This window comes from Gossypium hirsutum, chromosome D01 (assembly GCF_007990345.1).
Source record: "Gossypium hirsutum isolate 1008001.06 chromosome D01, Gossypium_hirsutum_v2.1, whole genome shotgun sequence".
In the NCBI taxonomy this organism is placed as follows: Eukaryota; Viridiplantae; Streptophyta; class Magnoliopsida; order Malvales; family Malvaceae; genus Gossypium; species Gossypium hirsutum.
In genome coordinates, this window is record NC_053437.1 from 8,125,945 (window position 1) to 8,145,685 (window position 19,741).

Consider the following 19,741-nt stretch of genomic DNA (forward strand, 5'->3'; position numbering starts at 1 on the left):
GAATACCAATTTAAAATAAAAGTCATAATTTAGAAATATGAATTGTGGTCCAATTTTTTAAATTTAAATGTGTTAACTTTATAAATAATAGTTTATATTAGATTAACTTGAATTGAAAAGTTGTATGTCCAAATCCAATCCCATGCCTAACTTGTTAGGTCAAAATGTTTATTGACATGAAATCAAATTTAATTTTATTATGAAATAATATTTGATATAGTGTATACTCTCTTATCCATAGTGAGTTACACTTCATTAATGACTTCTAAAATTTAAAAAGAAGTTAAACATTTTAGTATGTCTAATTAAAACTATAAATTTAAAATTGTGATATTTGATAAGTGATAAGTAAGGTTTTGATTATGGAAGATCTTCCTTTTTATTTTTAATTCTTTTACAGAATACGTTTCCCAAGCATTAAAAAAAAAAAAACATGACATGCTTTGATCTTCTAGAATTTTGAACATTCAAGTAGTTTTAGGGTTTATTCGCCCATGCAAAATCATTGAAAATAAAAAGAAAGCAAAAAAAAACCCTCAATCATTTGAACCACAGTCCCCGGATATCATTGATTCAAACCTTTAATTATTCTAAAATTTCACCAATGGGGAATGGTGTAATTATTATATTTACCTGCATTTTCACTAACTAAAACTTGCATGTGGACCACCCAAGGTCTTAAATGTAAGAAACAAAAGGGTGCAAGTTGTAAATATATTAGGACTATCACAAATAGTTTTACTCATATTTTAGCAAAGTGGGAAAGTTTTCGCTTATTTTTTCTGATGTATTATTTTGTATGACAGTTTTTACTCATATTTCTGGTTTTAAGTTTTAATTCGTACTACTTATTTTTTATTTGGGAAGTTATTAAAATAATCACTATTGTTTACCTCATATTATATTTTAGTTATTTATGTTTGAAATGTTACGTTTTAGTCACTTATGTTAACGTGTTGTAATATTTTAGTCACTGAGTATTAATTGCTGTTAACGGTGTAACGGTAAGCTGACGTGGCACGTTAAATCATCGTTGTAAATAAAAATTTTAGGTTAAATTATACAATTGGTCCCTTTTTTTCGTTTTGAGCAATTTAATTTTTTTCTCTTTATTTTCCATTCTTTTCTGCTTCTCCCTTTGTTTTCCTCCCTTCTTCATCTTTTTTAACGTATAGTTTTTCTATGTTTTCCATTTGTTGAAACTAGTCCCTATACTTTTTTTTGAACAATTTAATTTTTCTTTTTATTTCTTTATTTTCCTTTTCTTCTTCTCTTCTAGTTTTAACAAATGAAAAATATAGAAAAACTACATTAAAAGAGACGGAGAAGGGAGGAAAACAGAGAAGGAACTTGAAGAGAATGAAAAAAAAATTAAATTGCTCAAAACGAAAAAATATGGGGGTCAATTGTATAATTTAACCTAAAATTTTTGTTTGAAATGATGATTTAACGTGTCACGTCAGCTTACCGTTACACCGTCAACGATAATTAATGGCTCAGTGACTAAAATATTACAACACATTAACATAAGTGACTAAAACATAACATTTCAAACACAAGTGACTAAAATGTAACCTAAGGTCAACAAAATTAATTATTTTAATAATTTACCCTTTTTTATTTTATGTTTAACTATTACTATATATATATAATAAATAAGTTTTTTCTTCCTATTATTACATTAATAATCAAACGAAGTATAATAGAATTTATATCCTATTATCAATTGAATTTGAAAAAAAATTGAGTGTTTTGGTTCATTATTTTTGGGTTCAACTAACTCTCTCTATTAGGAGAGTGAATTTTAATTCCAAAAATGGTGAAGGGCATTAATGTACATTCAATAATTTGTCAGTACATATATTATTGTCTTTCCTCCAATTATTATGTCCTTTCTACATATTTCATCAATCTTTGCCTCTTAAACAATTCTAACTTATATTCCCCTTCTTCTTCAAACCTCTAATGGCCATCTCTCCTTAGCCCCCAAAAATATCAATCAAAATTTTTTTTTCTTTTGCGATGGCAAGTGAACATGAATTTTATCCTTCACGTGCAACGCCCATGCAATACTTTACGGATGAAGACGAAGGAGAAGAAGGAGGAGGAGAAATAGAAGAAGAATCGACGGACGACGAAGTTTGCAAAGAAGAAGAGAAAGAGAATTCAAGTGACTGGAGGAGTTTGTATTTGATGTGCGGCGGTCGCCGCGGCGGTGGGCGTCGCCGTAAAACTTGGTCACTGGGGCAAGTTTTTTTCGACCCGAAGGCCAAATGGGTTCAAGAATGGAATAGGGTTTTCCTCCTGGTATGCGCGACGGGACTGTTCGTGGACCCATTGTTCTTTTACGCCCTGTCCATTAGCAACACGTGCATGTGCCTCTTCGTCGACGGGTGGTTCGCCATCACCGTGACGGCGCTCCGGTGCATGACGGACGCGTTGCACGTGTGGAACATGTGCCTCCAGCTCAAAATGATCAAGAGATCATCGTCGTCGTACGGTCTCGGCAATGAGAAGAGGAGTGGGAGTGAGAGTGAAGGCGAAGGGGGTGACGGCGGAGAAGGAAGCAGCAACAGACCCCGTGCTGCGAATGGCCGCCACGTGGCCTTCCAATGCTTGAAAGCCAAAAAGGGACTCTTCTTTGACCTATTGGTAATTCTCCCTCTGCCACAGGTAATTTGTTTTTTCAATCATTTCCACGTCATTATCCTAATTTACATTGATTAATACGCTTTTTTTATTTTTATTTTTGGACTTACATATATTTAATTCAATGATAGTGTTATTAGAGAACCAGATTTGAAGAAAAATAAAGTGAGTTTTTAAAAAAAAATTAAAATAAAACTTATCGAAAGTTGATATTGTTATTATCTACATATAAGTGTTTTAGAAGAGATGAAAAGAGCATGTCATCATTAGTCATTTTGTTGCATGCAAAGGATACCCTTTCGACAGTGTAACAAACATGTGATGAAACCATGTCGTTTTTATCATTTTCAGGAAAAGGGGTATAATGGGAAGATACAAAAGTTCAAAAGATTTTATCATCTTTTGTTGTTATATTTTGTCAGTTTTTATTTATGGTTTTGGATCGTAATTCACTGGACGTTATTGTAAAAGCGGTTTAATTTATTAGAAAAAAAGTCAATTTTTATTTTGTTAAATATGTTAGTAAGGCTAGAAATTAAACACTCAAAAAGGAATACAGCCCATTATAGAATCCAATCTCCATCACAAATGGAAAAATATTAATTCTATTTTTTTTACCTTAATTATGATGGATTATACAAATATGATTTAAACAAATGAAAACATGATCATTGAGTCTATATATATTAATAAATTGTATTTAATACATGGAATATTGTTGATGGGCTAACCTGAATCTTTTGAAATGGAACGAAGATTGTACTATGGGCGGCAATTCCATCATTATTGGAAAAAGGATCGGTAACGCTAGTAATGACGGTGTTCTTGATCATCTTCCTCTTCCAATACCTCCCCAAGATCTACCACTCCGTTTGCCTTTTACGTCGAATGCAGAACCTTTCCGGCTACATTTTCGGCACTGTTTGGTGGGGGATTGCTCTCAATTTGATTGCTTATTTCGTCGCCTCACACGTAAGTTTGTTTAATATATTTACATTTGATGCACTAATTGTTTATACATATACGATTCTGTATAGGGATGAAACTAGAAATTTTTTTAGGGTCGAAATTAAATTTTTTATTTTAATATTTTATATATTTATAATTTTTAAAGGATTAAATTAAAATTTTATGTTTATAGCAGAAGTTAAAGCGTATTTTTAACTTTACTAATTTAAAATTTTAAGGTTAAATAAACAGTTGCTATTTTAGGAGAACCATCCCCTAGATACGCCCTGATTCTGCATGTTGTTTCGTTAAAATTTAAGAAAAATACAAATAAACACACAGAAAAACAATCATTGAACTTCTAAAAGCACCTCAAATTCTTATTCCTCACATTGATATTAATGAACCAACACATTATTATAATAATAATGTGACTTTAATTCATTTTTAAATATTTTCTATAATATATTATTATCTAGTTCAATCTTTTTGGGTCACTAGTTACAAAAAGTAGGGAAAAAGAAAAAAGATAAACATAAATCGTTGAAGTGATTGTGAAAGGAATATTCTCAAAAACTCATATAGTGCTTTTTAAGATGAACAGTGATATATATAAAGTAATTTGAAGCCCAATTAATGGGTCGAAGGTCGATAAAGTCTTTGTGTAGTCAAGACTTGCAGCAGTGACAGATTAATTTTTGGATTATTCCAAAAGATAGAAGAAAAAAGGTTAAAGAGACAAAAGGAAGTGAAAAAAAAAAGTTTCATAAAGGTTAAAAAAACCAGCACTTTAATATATATATATATTTTAATTGTCCTCTCAGTTATTTCGTGATTCATGCGGTAGGTAAATGGTTTTAGGTAAAGATTGCTCTTATTTTGACAGGCGGCGGGGGCGTGTTGGTACTTGTTAGGGATTCAAAGATCGGCTAAGTGCTTGAAAGAGCAATGTAGAGGGATAGAGAATTGTGACCTGAGATTATTGGCTTGCAAAGACCCAATTTACTATGGAACAAGAAGTATGGTAAGGGATAGAGCAAGGTTGGTTTGGGCAGAAAACAGGCAAGCAAGGAGTGCTTGCATTGATAGCCCTGATAGCTATGATTATGGAGCTTATAAATGGACCGTTCAGCTCGTTACCAACGATAGTCGTCTCGAGAAAATACTTTTTCCTATCTTTTGGGGTCTTATGACTCTCAGGTTTCACTCCTTCCATCCCTTTTTAAATTAATTTTTCAAATGGTAAAATTTGCTTCTTATCCCCCCCCTTTTTGGTGTGTGTGTATATATTATCAGCACATTTGGGAACTTGGAGAGCACAACAGAATGGCTGGAGGTTGTTTTCAACATCATTGTTCTTACTAGTGGACTTCTTCTAGTCACAATGTTGATTGGTAACATCAAGGTATAGTAATGTTATACTACATATATATTGACATACCAATTATGAAAGTTCAAAATAATAATTAATTTTAAACCTAAATTAAAACCAAAATAATAATATAAAGGGAAGGATTTTAGATATTTTGATCTGTTAAAAAAAAGTCTTTTTATTTTATTTAAAAATAAGTTTTATATTATTTTTTAGCTACTAAAATAAGTACTCAAAATATTATTTTTTAAAAAATTGATTTATTTTTAAAATAATAAAAAAATTAAAAAAAAACAAGTTTTTTCACTCAACACTTGGTGTCATGAATTCTAATATTAAATGAAATTTCATCCTTTAAAATTTTACTATAAGTTAATAGGTCAAATTCTATAAAAGGTCCCTTTACTATATGTTTTTAATGGATTTAATCTCTCTATTATAATTTGATTAACTTATTTTTCAATCCTGATGCAAATTTTTTTTTTATCAAATAATTAAACGTAACTTTTTTCTAAACATGTAATAAAATTATATATATCTTGATATTTTTTTTACTATCGAACAAGTTTTTGGCACATTTAAAAAATTAAAAAGTAAAAGAAGAAGAAGATATTTATCAAACTATACAAAAATGTCAAAGTGTAATACTACATTATCATATATATTAATTTAAAATAAGTCATATAAAAAAATTAATCTCAAGATTAAAAGTGCCCATTTTAAAAAGTAAAGGGGGAAAATAATTAAATTACAATAGAGAAACTAAATCCAGAAAATATAGGATTCTATACACAATTTAACCGAGTTAATATGACCGTTCACAATAATGTCATTTGATTCATCAACCACCCAAATCATTAATAATATAGGTTATTATTATTCATGTTTGCCAACTATAATTGAGGGATTTTAAAGATAATGACTCGTATAAATGATTATATTTCATATAGTGACTGTACAACCTTTTTTCTAATATCATAAGAAAATTTTAAAAATGATCACATGTCACGCTATTTTATCTTTTTAGTAGAATTTACAATCATATTTCACCTTCTTAACTCTTGTTTGATTATATTTTTAGAGCTAAAATGTAATTCTAAAATTTCAATAGTTTATATATTTATAATTTATAAATATTCATTTTAGGAGGTTAAAAAGTATAATTTAATTTTTTACTAAATTATAATTTTATAAAATTTAAAGGACTAAAGTAAAATTTTATAGTCTAGAAAGTTGAGACCCCTATTAGTTTCGTTAGTGCTGCCCCTATTTTGAAATAAGAATAATACGTGATTAAGCACAACTTATGTCCTCATTAGTTATATTTTTTTTTTCATACCGAAAATCATTGAAAGGGTTAAAACAAAAAGTAATGTTAATAGTGATTGATTCCGGCATGGAACAGTAGTGAGTGAAGTTGAAAGTGGATGTAGCACTCACTACCACCTTGAGAAAAATGTTGATCCCCAAATGGTTGGGGTTGGGGGAGTGGAACCCATCAATGGCTCTATCTGTCCATCACATATATTTATTTATTCATTCAATAAGTCTCATATGTTCATGTCGTACAACTTACACGACAAACTTGGCTTGGTTTTGTCATCTTTTCGCACCAATATGTCTGACGTAAATCCTGCCACTGACCCAAAACTGAAACATTTTCACCTTTACTATACCCATATTCTTTGCTGCTTTTAATGTTGTAATTAAAAAGAAGAACAAAGATGTATAAATATTGTTGTGTTTGATGTTTTTTTTTTCCTTTTTTTCTTTTGGGTGGGTACGAAGGTGTTTTTGCATGCAACAACGTCCAAGAAACAAGCAATGCAATTGAAGATGAGGAACATAGAGTGGTGGATGAGGAAGAGGCGCCTGCCTTCTGGGTTCAAGCAAAGGGTCCGCAACTACGAGCGGCAACGGTGGGCGGCCATGCGTGGTGTCGATGAATGCCAGATGATCAGAAACCTCCCCGAGGGGCTCCGGAGAGATATCAAGTACCATCTTTGCCTGGATTTAGTTAGACAGGTACCAGTTTACCACTATAAATTACTATTATACTATTAGTTAGGTTTCAATTATTATAAACAAAATTCAATAACTCAAATGCAAGGAAAAGTAAAAGACATGAACCCTAAATGAGAAAATTTAAAACTTTTTGCACAAAATTCGCATCTTTGATGGGGCCAAAGGAATCAGATTTTGAGAGGTACTAGACCATGTGTATTTGAGACATATAAATATACTTTGCAAAAGTTATATCATAAAAAGAAAGGATACAAGAATTTATTTTTTGGTATATAATTTAAGAATAATGGATGTAAAAGAATATTTTCCTTTTTAATAGGTGAAATTATACTATTAGTCCCTATTTTTTGTGTAAGTTGTAGGTTTAATAATTGTATTTTAATTTGATCAATTTTAATTCTTGTACTTTTCGAAATTTGAAATTACAATCCTAAGTCAAACGGTAACAATAAAATCTATTTGGTTAGATTATGTTTTTAGTCATAAATTTGCATAAATTTGTAGATTTAATCTATGTTCTTAGCTTGGAACATTCTTACTTTCTTAGTCTTTCTGAATTTCAAAATTTTAGTCTTGACGTAAACGACAATTATTAAATCAATTACTAGCCTTTCTGTGAGTAATATGTAGAAACAACAAACTGACATAACATTACACATGTCATAATATATTTTCCATATCATATTCTAGAAATAGTAAGACTTAATGAATTTAATTGTTACCGTTGATTTAGTAAGGATTGAAATTTTAAAGTTCGAAAAGTACAATGGTTAAAAATGATCAAATTAAGCTATATGGACTAAATCCACAACTTACATATGATACAGAACTAAATAGTTGAACATAAGTCCATTGTCATTTCATCTAGGGGTTTTCATGGATCGAGTTGAATCGAATCTAGCCCGACCCCATAAATAGCTATTTATTATTTAAAAATATAATTTATAATTTTGTATAAACTGATTTTTTACCTTTTGTTTTATTTTATTTATTTAAATTATACTTTTTTTATATAACTTTAAATCATACTTAAACTACTATTTTATTTTTCAATAGTAATTAGCTTACTGGTACAGATTAAATAGTTTTTTTTAAAATGTAGATTAAACAGTTAAACTTTCATTGTATGATCAAATATATTGGGCCGACAGTCCATAGCCCAACAAATCTACTAAAATAGTTTCAAAACAAACCAATTTACAATTAAAATAAAGGGTAAACTATAAAAGTAGTCACTTTTATTTGTCTTAGATTATATTTTAGTTAGTTATGTTTGAAATGTTACGTTTTAGTCGCTTACGTTATTGTTTTATTATGAAGTGGTCATTCTACCGTTAAGCTCCGCTACCTCCCTAATTGTGGTCCTACGTGGCAGTCTAAATTAAATTTATTTAATTAAAAATCTATTTTCATTCTAACAACTGACCATGGATGATTAATTTAAAACTAAGCTATAATTTGAGGATATATTGTGGAATTAATTTAAATATTATGAATTTGTTAGTAATTCTAAGTTGGTTTCAGGTACCATTGTTTCAACACATGGATGATTTGGTCCTAGAAAACATTTGTGATCGTGTCAAATCTCTAATTTTCACCAAAGGAGAAACTGTAAGTATTAATTTCTATTTTCTTTATCGGTTTAGCATTGAGGATGAATATTTCAAGAAAAATAAAAAAGATCAAAACTATTCTCATTGTAGATAACAAGAGAAGGTGACCCAGTACAAAGAATGCTATTTGTAGTAAGGGGACATCTCCAAAGCAGCCAAGTTCTTAGAGATGGTGTGAAAAGTTGCTGCATGTTAGGGCCCGGAAATTTCAGTGGCGATGAGCTCTTGTCATGGTGTCTTCGAAGACCCTTCATTGAGAGGCTCCCACCATCGACTTCCACCCTCGTAACGCTAGAAACTACCGAGGCATTTGGTCTCGATGCTGAGGATGTCAAATACGTCACACAACATTTCCGTTACACATTCGTTAACGAAAGGGTCAAGAGGAGTGCTCGGTATTATTCTCCGGGATGGCGGACTTGGGCTGCAGTGGCAATTCAATTGGCTTGGAGGCGGTACAAACACCGTTTAACCCTTACGTCATTGTCATTCATTAGGCCTCGGAGGCCGTTGTCGAGAAGTAATTCATTGGGGGAGGACAGACTCAGGCTTTATACAGCTATGTTAACTTCACCAAAACCAAATCAAGATGATTTCGATTTTTGAAAAAAAAAAAAATTTAAAATGATGCTACATGGAATTCCCATGGTCCTTAAGTTTTAGTTTTCCAAATTAATGTTCGTTCTAATACCATTTGTAAGTACCTCGTATTTGGTATGAGAGCATTGTTCTTTACTTCGACTCAGCTTGCAGTTTTGTTTTTAGAAGAAAAAGAAAATATTTGTATCTACAGCTATATATATATGGTATCTTTCATGTGAATTTGGAGTTCCTTCAAATAAATTTCATTGTTTGGGCTTATTTTATTGCAATAATGATGAAAACCAGGTTCATTTATCTATATCCAATGCACATTTAGATACTAAATATAAGATAAATTATATCGGACCGTATATTCATATCCGACACTCTCTCGTATCTGAATTTTCTTCATCTCCAAGGGACACAAATTTGATCGATGAAGCGGAAAACTCCTTTTCTTGTTTTCATTAAATTTGAGGACTAAAACTAAAGTTGGTACAAAAAAGGTAAAGAAAATGTAAGTAAAATGCTAAGCTTTGAGTGTCTCTAAAGCAGAAAAGTGGTGTGGGTCAGGTTCAGTGGCAGCAGAGCCCCTGAAAAGCAAAATAGCAAGGCTGCCAATGCAAAAATATATGAAGCAACCAGAGCAGTGTGTCACAAATGATCCAAAATCAGTTCCCACAATGCATTGCCATCCACTTCCATATGCTCTATCAAATTCCTGCATGAAATACAAAACATCAACACACGAACATTGTGGATTACATCATTAAACAATTCGAAACTTGTTACCTTCTTTATGAAGCGTGCGATCTCAGTAGCCTCGGTGACATCGAAGAAATCGAGGGCTTTAGCAGCTACATCCAGAGCAACCTGCTGCATGGTTTGAAGCATATCGGTTTCTCCGACGACTGCCTTGCCTTCCAGCATGGCTGAACCTGCAACAAAAAAGAAGAAGAAGAAGAAAGCTTTGAGCTGATTGAGTGAAGCAAAGTAAAGCTCTCTTTATACTGCGATATATGGATTAAATACAAGTGGTGGTGGAGGTAATTCTGAGCTGGGAATAAAAGGGTAACCACGCAATGGAACTTATGCTGATGAGTCATTTGGTAGTGCAGAACCAGAAACTAGTGGACCATTTTGATTGTAGATTTTGTTATAGTGAGCCACTACTTTGGAGAACAGCTCATGGAATACAAGGGAATTGGGAGGGTTGGTTTTAGGTTAGTCATGCTAAAATACAACACCATGGTGGTCCAATTTAGTGCATACACATGGAGTTCTCCTTGTGGCTAGGAGATACTATTTATTTGTCTACTTCTGGAAAGAGTTAGAGGATGGGATTGTAAGTGATGTGAACCAGAAGATTAATCCATTTATGAACAGTTAATGAGATACTGGGTTTATTGGTTAAGCATGATTTAAAGCAAATAAGGTAATCTTTGTTGAACTAATCTGCAGAAAAATGCAGAAGATAATTTTTTTTGAGTTCATCAGCCATTTAGGGAATTACTTGGTTTGTCAGAAATATGAAGTCTAAGGTAATTTTGTTGTTTAACATTATACATTAGGTTTAATTATCAAGATTTTAGCCATTGATTTGGGAATATTTATCTGTATATACGTTGCTGATTCATGTCTTTTTCATAAGGAAACAAATCAAAATTGTAAGGAATTAGAAAAAAAGAACCCCATTGGATTATGAAAGGACCATACAAAGATACTCCTAGTTCCACTGATTGTGTTGTTTGAAAGTGAAAGAAATTAGAGGGGCCATCAGTTCATTAACTGTCAATGATACAAATACGAAACTTCAATTACCTACTATCTGTTGAGTCGAATGGTAAAGAAGTTAATATTTGTTAAAAAAATTTCTGTGACGTTAAAACAATTTTCTCTCGTGTAAAAATTTAATCTGATTCGACTCCAAATCTTTTAGAGAAAAATCCAAACCATTTGCATCCAAATATAGAGTAAAGGATTGATTACCTTCACAAAAAATGAAACATGCTAATATCCTTCATGTCAAAGTTTCTGGATATTAGCAAAGCCTCGAGAAGATGTCTGAATAAATAAAAGTGAAAAATTACACCAATCCAGAAGAGAGTACAACAAAGTTACGTTGCACTTGTAACGATACCGACTAAGTTAAGGCTCCATAAATTTAATTGATAATAGTTTTTTTATTATACAATATTGAGGTAGGAGGATGAAAGTAACACGGTTTGAATTTATGTTAAATAGACATCTAATATCAGTTTTAACCACCCCTCCATATAATTTAAGACTTTATTGATAATAATTATTTCTTTATATTTGTTATTATTATATTCCTATTTTTAATCAAAATTTTTATCATTAAAACTATTTAAAAATGATTATTAATTGTTTTAAATGCAAATAATTTAATGTAATACATAAATGAATCACATATAAGTTTTAAAATGTTCAAATTTTACTTGAATTAAAATATAATTTAATTTTTCTATTGAATCTTAATTCAATTGACATGAAGATTATCGTCAATGTAGAAGGACATGGGTTCGAGTGCGCTGAAGCGCATTATTCTACTATTTATGAGTTGGGGAGAGATTATGTGTAGTTCTAGGCATTGTATCAGATATGATTAAAACTTATAATGAGAATATTTAAAAAAATGTATATAAAATTTAATTTTATAGCAATTAAAATTTTATCCTTTTGTGATTAAAAATTGAGAAAAATAATATAAATAAAAAAATACATGATTAATAAGAGTATAATTACTTTTTACTTAAAATTTAACGAATTCAATTTAATTTTTTTTTCGAATCGAGTAAAAAAATTTCGAGTCAAGTTGAGTAGAGTTAACGAATCTTATTATTTATACTCAATATTGCATTTACATGAATCAATTATTTAACTAATAGATGAAGTACGAGATTATATAATTACATAAGTAAGGTTGATGGGTAAACATTTATCAAGACGACATAATTTAATGGTTTTGACTTTTAACTTTAGAAAAAGTAAACATTTATCAAAATGGTATACTTTTATCTTTTCTTATTTGGATTTTCAAATAACTCGAATTGTGTAATTCATATTCGAGTTAAAGCGAAAAGTTTAAATTTTTTTATTGGAATTGATCCGAATAACTTGAACTGTTTAATTCAAAATTTAAATTTTTATCAAAATTTTCGAATCAAATCGAATTTTAGTTAGTATTGATAACAAAAACAAGCGGCAGCAATTTCATAGGAAAAGGGAGGCAATCACTATCTGCATACAAAGCTTTAGTGGTAAGCAATGAGAGCACAAAGAATAAGGAGTTATTCCTTCACAAATTTCAGTGAGTATAAATGACCAAAACTTGGGATAATTTTTTTATTTAATCATAAGGTTTTCTTTTTCAGATTAATTATGTTGAGATGGAAATGATATTCCAATAAAAGTTAAATTTCTTTCAAATGTCTAAAGAAAAATTCCACATATTCCCATGAAACAAATAATTGTACACAAAATAAAGATAAAATCTTGTAATCATAAAATCAAACAAGATTTATGCTCATATTCTGCACACTCCTCTTCCAATTAGGAAGTATAAAAGAATCTTACAACCCCCACATGGAACTGTTGAGACCCTATCTTCTTTAATACAAAATTGCATCCTTATCCCTAACACGCATGAATACCAAAGAAAAAGGAAGACAAACTTGCAGGTTTTGTTTGGTGATTAACGCTCAATTTTGATGCGACGATTTGATGAAAGATTTTCCTTTTTGAAACTGACATGAACAGCGAAGGCCAAGTAAAGGAATTTTAGCAATGCAGTGAACATGGACTAAATCGATTCTGTGTCTTGTCGTGTCAATATCCCACGTTTTGTCACCTTGTTCTCTTCTACCTTACTAACTTTAGCATTGTCCTAGAAACTGGTCCCTATCAGTTCCACTAATTTCACTTTTGATGTTATCAATTATTTTCTCATTTCCCCAAATCTATTTTTAACTTTTTTTATCAAGTGTTCTCATGGCATGAGGTTAATAGGGCACTACTGAAGTAAGATGAGAATTTCCTTTTTCTTTTTAGGGTTCTCAAAATTTATGAGAAAGGAATTTAATTAGTTTCTTTTGGATTGAAGAAGATGATAAGAACTAAGGGTAGATGTAGTGGCGGTCCCTTTCCAATATTTGAAACAGCACATTTTTAAACTGATCTCACTAAAGAAAATAAAGAGCCAATTCACTGATTTTGATTTTATCTAATCTTTATATAAATTTGAACAAATCTTTTTATCTCATTTTATAAAACCCAACACTATGGATTCTCGATCGATAGCTCAGTTTTCATGTTAATGATAATTATCAATCTCTGTTTAGCAAAATTTCAAGTGTCTATTTTTCGATTTTACAGTCTACAAATAATTTTGTTTGAACCGGAATAGTATCCAAATAAAACTCCTTCAATAATGATAAATTCAAAATTCATTTTTCACTTCTTCCATCTACCTACCCGTAACTAAAACTTGTTTTATAAGGAAGAGAGAGAGAGAGAGAATTGGAAATTTGAAATGCAAGAGTAGACAACGTAATTTTTATGCCATTACATTAGTGGCTAGTTGATGTTGACAAACTATGTTGAAATGCCTCAAGTACAGTAACTTGAAAAAGGGGGAATGTGAATGAAGTTCGGCTGCTTCTTTTTTTCTTTTCTTTTCTTTCTCACACATGTGTTTCTTGGAAAGGTAGTTTGGATGTGACAAAAAGAAACAGTCATCTAAATCCTAGATCCGATGAATATGACTTCCTCATCAAAACCATAAAATTTTAGCCCCAAATTATTTAAATCGTTTGCTTTTATCCCTTCAATTAAGTTCCATTTCCACACTAAGTAAACGTACACTCATTTCTGCACATCCAAGGAAAAAATAAATAAAAGAATCAAACATGAATGAGATAAACCCCGCAATTGCTCTATGAATCTATGATGTGTGAGTTCAGAAAAAGGATGCCGGCTGCTGCTTGAAAGCGGCCGGAAATTACTGGAGGTAACCAATGTCATAGTGTCATACAAGTAAATCTGACACCATTACCTTTTCATGGTAAGAACAGGTGATCATTCAATAAAGAAAAAACATAAACCACTTCAAACCAGAGCAAAATTCATGCTTGTTCATCTACAATAGCAGTGTCAAGTACAACCCTAGTGAATTCAATGGCTATAATCAAATATTTCAACAGGATAACAAGGCTAAACATATATATAAGCACTCCAACCTCGAAAAGAACACCAAATAGGATCATGCATTGTGCCTTGCATTTATTTTCATGACAAAACCAAACCCATTATCTACAAGTAAGATGGCATTAGCCCAAGAGTTGGGTACCTGGCCTTTACACTGTTCATAATGCTGAGTAATGGCATGAGAACACTCGGTTCTCCTCTACATGAACTGCTCCGTCAACTCATCTCTTCACCTTCCCTCCTCTCAAGAAGTCGCAAATTGAGGGATTCAACCAAAGAAGAAAGAAAGCATTCACAGCAAGATCAAACATCGCTTCATGTTGAATCTACCGCTTCAACTTGCTGACGTGCCAGGTATTTTTCCCTTCGCTCTTTCTGAATTCATTTAATACAAGTAAAATAAGAAGGAAGAAAAGGAAAAAGAAGCATGGTTTAAGACATAAAGACAGTCAATTACCCATTCATCGATTACAAGACCTTCGCCAACAACACGGGGACCTGTATCAGGGGCAGGTTTCTTGCGTGCTTCGAAAGCAGCCTCGGCCTCAGCTAACTGACGCTTAAGTTTGTCCAATGCCTTAAGGAACAAGAAGAAAAATTAAGCCATTGAAGGGCTAAACCATGGACCCCTTAAGTGCAGAAAGCAAAACAATATTAGTACAATTTGCCACTTACAGGGCTAGGCCGCCCCATATCTAGAAATACAACCCGCAAAATTCTTTCTATAGTCACTTGATCCCTTTGTTCATCAAACTGTAAAAGAGAAGGCATAATCAAAAGTTCTGTGTTGGCATCAGCATCTCAAGTTTAGCAGGGATTTACATCCAATAATGGTACACAATCAAATTATAATAAAAATAACATATAACCAACAAGCAAGTAAGCATTAAATAAAACGTAATATTAGGAAACTTTAAATAGTCTAAGGAATATCTTATATTTTAAAGGATCAATTGCACATGCCTACACCAGCTCACATGGCATTCTACTAATGATTATCTAATTTTTATTTCAGACAAAACCAGAAGAATTAAATGTCTGGCACTTCACATGAATGAACTCTAACCTATAACTACACAATCAATTAAATGCTACCAAAAACCACATTATTCTGCAATAATTTGTGACTAAATTCATATTAGAAAGCCCCTTACAAAAAAAAAGCTATAATATGAATACACATAACTCTTCTTCCAAGCTAGGCTCTAGTCCAGCAATGGTAAGGAGATAAGGGCAATGGCGTCCAAAAAGAGAGAAATTTCATCAGATAATAGGATCCCAAGCAGACAAGTTGTTGAAGTTTGTGTTTACTAACCACAATTCCTCACCGCATGTCAAATCGCCACGTAAGACTACAGAACAATTACTGAACTGAAAAACCCTTAAAGCGAATTTCATTTTACCCAAATGAGAACAATCAACTTCAGTACCAACTTTACAAGTATTTCCTTTTCAATGCTTTCAAATATAGGAAAATTCACATTCAAATTCATTCGACATCCATCCATACTAATGGAATCCTAAAAAAAACGAAAACATCGATTGAACTGAACTTTAAGATAAAACATCAAATATACAAGGAATAAGTAACATTACTAAACTTACAAGCTCAGGCAAGTAATCCACTCCAGCTGTTACCTTTAAACTCATTATCTTAAATTTAACTTTACTCTTTAAATCCACCTGCACCTCATTATTCTCCGGACGCTCTACAAATTTAAACACTGTCAAAATAAAAACATTAAACAAACCAAATCAAACAAAAATTATCATAATAAAATCTCAAAATCAAGGGCGTAAATTTTATTACCGGTTGCGATAATGCTTTCCCCTGGCGCCAAAATACCACCAGGTGGACGCATAAAACAACTCTTCGGCGCAGTAGTTTGAAACTATAAATAATAAACAAAATTTTTTAGTTAATTAAATTAATAAAAACAGCCATATGATTCAAAGAAATTAACAAATGTTATGATATTAATTGTAAATATTGATAATTTCAGAAAATAACCGTTATAACTGTCGCATGAAGCCTCATTTCAATGGACATTAAGAAATTATAAACAAAATTAGTATAATTCATTGACAAATCATGACTTTAAATGAAAAGAAATTGCAAATTATAGTAAATTTTGAGACAAGAGCAGTAAATAAAAATTAGAAATTCAATTTTTACCTTGAAAGCTACGTGAGATTTACTAGTGTTCTTCAACCTGATCGCACTTCTCGCCTGAGTTCCAGGCTCATCTACAATTAGAAAAAATATATAAAAGAAAAATTAAAAAGTACACCAATTTAGCTCTACGAAAGTCAAAGGATAAGCAAAGTGAGGTTAGTACAAGGGAAATAGAGTTTATTAGAAGGATCGAGGCGCAGCCGGCGCCGTGGAGGGAGAAGCGATCTAGCAATGGATGAGACGGTTTTAGAGCGCTTGGCGGCAACCGTCTCCGAGTGTCGGCTGCCATTGTGGTTGAGATTTTTAGTGGAAAAAGAAGAGGAAGAGTTGTTCATCGTGGTCGAAGTGTGCCAAAAGGGACAAAGACTAAACATCTTCCTTTCGGAGCTCCGCTGATGCCGGTCGACGATCGCCATGGGCCGCCGCAAAGTCAGCCCGTCGACTGTGGATGTAAAGTAACCGTGGCTCTTTTATCGTCGCAGAAAAAAGAAATTAAAAAAAATACTCGAGGGATTGAATATTTATATTTTAAAAAGTATTTTAATTTTTAAATTTCCTCCTCTTTTTTTTTCTTGTCTGTGGATTTTAGGCATGCAAAATGGCTACATTCTCGGCGAATTTAAACGCAGGTCGGATTTGATATCTTTACCTAGTTGTAATTAATTGCAATTTGGCATCCGTCGCTGACGTGACTGTACCTTGGGGGGCATTCATGTAATTAAGTTAAAGTTTCAAGGGTATTCTTCACATCAGAGTACAAACTATTATTCCATTTCGAAGGTCATTAATTATGGACTAATTAAATTAGGTGAAAGTAAAAAAAAAAGAAAAAAAAAAGGAAAAAGAGGTGCATTTACAAACGTCGGCTTGTTTGTTGGATAGGTTAGTTGGGAAGTTAGGAATTAATTAGGTGAATAAATTATTAAATTAATTTATTCTAAATAAAAAAATAGAAAAATACATGTAAAATAAACCATGGTTGTCAATCATTAGTTCTTAAATCAAAAGTAAAACAGAAAATTTTAGTATAATAATATTTTTATAATTTGTTTTAACTTTTTTTTCCTAACATAGTTTTGTAGTTATTACACTAAGTCAATGAAACATGCCAACTGTTTTAGGGTTTGTTTGATTGAAGGAATTAATTTTCCGGAAAATCATTTCCAACTTTTCCAGTGTTTGATTGGCGGAAAACATTTTTCATTTGAAAAATGAACTCCAAAACAAGGGAAAATGGGTTACATTTTAGGGAAAATGTCTTACCCTTTCAATTTCCGTAAGACATTTTCCGTGCTCTCCTGTCTATCGCCTCCTTCATTCCTTCCTTCATTTCCGGTAGAAAATTACTTATGTTTATCGATTTTCCAGTAACTTGTTTTTTTAATTATTCAATACTTGTTTTTTTAACACAATTACAAATAATTTATTTGATATTAATTTTTTTCAATTTATAACGATTAATATTGTAGCTTAATAATTGAGTATTATTATAAATAAATCATTGCAATATATGTAAAAATAATTTAAAATATAAAAATTTATTAATATATATCAATATATGTAAAAACAATTTTTTTGAAAAATATTTCCAGGAAATCTGCCAAACAGCCGAAAATATTTTACACAGATTCAATCAAACACCAGAAAATATTTTTCAGTAAATCATTTTACAAAAAAATAAAATATTTTCCCGACATCATTTTACGGAAAATATTTTACTGGCAATCAAACAGACCCTTAATATTTTTTAGGGATTAGTTAAATAACTGACCTTTTTTAATATATTAATTTTAAAAATTGATTTTATGGACTTAATTATCAAAAAAAAGTCACTTTTTTAAATTACAAAAATTGATCAATTTTTTAAAAATTTACGAGAATGGGTCGATTTTGATAACAAAGCAACGCTTCTAATTATCAGCACTAAAGTGGTAGCACCAAATTTTTATTTATTTATTTATTGTGTCATCTATTGATGTGTAAATAAAACTTACAAAAAGGCTTCTTTATAGACTTAAACTCTCATTTCCCTTATTTTCTTAAGGAATGTGGGATATGAGATATATATAGACTCATAAATATGTTTGTAGTTTGTTCCTAAATAATGTGAGATTATTTCCTTAAATTGAGATATTAGAGTTTCTTTTTCTCATGGTTTTGATATTAGAGTTATGCAAACAAATTATTACAATATATATATAGTGTAAATTGAAATGTGCAATTTTTAAGTATATCATATTATGGCATAATGATGTAAATATTTACATAATAATTTTAAAATATATATAAAAATTAAATATAATTTTAATTAAAATAATAAAAATGAATTATTAAAGATAATAATGTTTTGAGTTTGAATTCTATTTTTCTTTAGATTTTATACTATAATTTTTTTATAATTTTATGATTGAGTTTAAATTCGATTGATGAGTGATGTGAATTTAACTAATATTAAATTGAGAAATTACTCTAAAGTCAAAACAAAATTGGAAGTTTTTATTTATTTCATCTTTTAATTTTTGAATTAAAAAATACATGTTTTATAAAAAAATCCATAATAAAAAAGGCTATTTATTTATATGTTTAGGACTAGAGGTGCTTATGGGCCGGGTGGTCCAGCCCAGCCCGATGGTCCGCCCGAAATATGGGAGGGTTCGGGTAAAAATATAGGCCCGAAATATGGGTTTGGGTAAAAAAATGAGGCCCGTTTAGAAAACGGGATGGGCCTTGGGCACCACTTTTTTGGCCTGGGCCCGGCCCTGGCCCGAATATATAATAAATATTTTTATTTTTTTAATTTTAAAATATTTTTAAAATACTTTTTTTTATTTTTTTATTTTTTAAATAAAATTTTAGTGTTTATTAAAAATGGGCCGGGCCGGGCTCGGGCTTAGAATTTTTCCCGAGCCAGGCCTAGGACATGGGCCAAAATTTTTCTAGGCCCGGCCCATGAGCACCTCTATTTAGGACTTAGAAGCACTCATTTTGTAGGTGTACTAATAATTATATCATAAATAAATTAAAAATAAAACACAGATAATATTATTATATGTAATAAAAAATAAATGAGTTTTGGTTTAGTTTTAATTAAACCAGCATAAAATGATTCACAAACAAGTTTGTATGTGAACAGAAAGGGAAAGGAATTGA

At 31.0% G+C, this 19,741-nt stretch overlaps 3 protein-coding genes across 6 annotated transcripts; 1 reads left to right on the forward strand and 2 right to left on the reverse strand.

Moving 5' to 3' along the window:
• Nucleotides 1-1,798: 1,798 nt before the first annotated feature.
• On the forward strand, nt 1,799-9,429 carry LOC121213804 (cyclic nucleotide-gated ion channel 4). Its single transcript, XM_041086934.1, has 7 exons — nt 1,799-2,673; nt 3,406-3,621; nt 4,484-4,797; nt 4,894-5,002; nt 6,758-6,994; nt 8,519-8,605; nt 8,698-9,429. The coding sequence occupies exons 1-7, from the start codon at nt 2,023-2,025 to the stop codon at nt 9,211-9,213; spliced, it is 2,130 nt and encodes a 709-aa protein (XP_040942868.1). The 5' UTR covers nt 1,799-2,022; the 3' UTR covers nt 9,214-9,429.
• Nucleotides 9,430-9,626: 197 nt separating this feature from the next.
• On the reverse strand, nt 9,627-10,398 carry LOC107917770 (dynein light chain 2, cytoplasmic). Its single transcript, XM_016847071.2, has 2 exons — nt 9,982-10,398; nt 9,627-9,910 (listed from the first exon to the last, which is right to left on the reverse strand). The coding sequence occupies exons 1-2, from the start codon at nt 10,117-10,119 to the stop codon at nt 9,719-9,721; spliced, it is 330 nt and encodes a 109-aa protein (XP_016702560.1). The 5' UTR covers nt 10,120-10,398; the 3' UTR covers nt 9,627-9,718.
• A 3,917-nt stretch (nt 10,399-14,315) lies between these two features.
• Nucleotides 14,316-17,216, reverse strand: LOC121213805 (vesicle-associated protein 4-1). 4 transcript variants are annotated; one of them, XM_041086937.1, is made up of 7 exons: nt 16,755-17,216; nt 16,592-16,662; nt 16,226-16,307; nt 16,054-16,139; nt 15,091-15,168; nt 14,873-14,992; nt 14,316-14,790 (listed from the first exon to the last, which is right to left on the reverse strand). In XM_041086937.1, the coding sequence occupies exons 1-7, from the start codon at nt 17,005-17,007 to the stop codon at nt 14,731-14,733; spliced, it is 750 nt and encodes a 249-aa protein (XP_040942871.1). In that variant the 5' UTR covers nt 17,008-17,216; the 3' UTR covers nt 14,316-14,730. The 4 variants fall into 4 exon arrangements, with proteins under 4 accessions (XP_040942871.1, XP_040942872.1, XP_040942870.1 ...); XM_041086938.1 differs by having other exon boundaries at nt 16,054-16,124; nt 16,755-17,183; XM_041086936.1 differs by having other exon boundaries at nt 16,021-16,124; nt 16,755-17,183.
• Between the last annotated feature and the right edge of the window lie 2,525 nt (nt 17,217-19,741).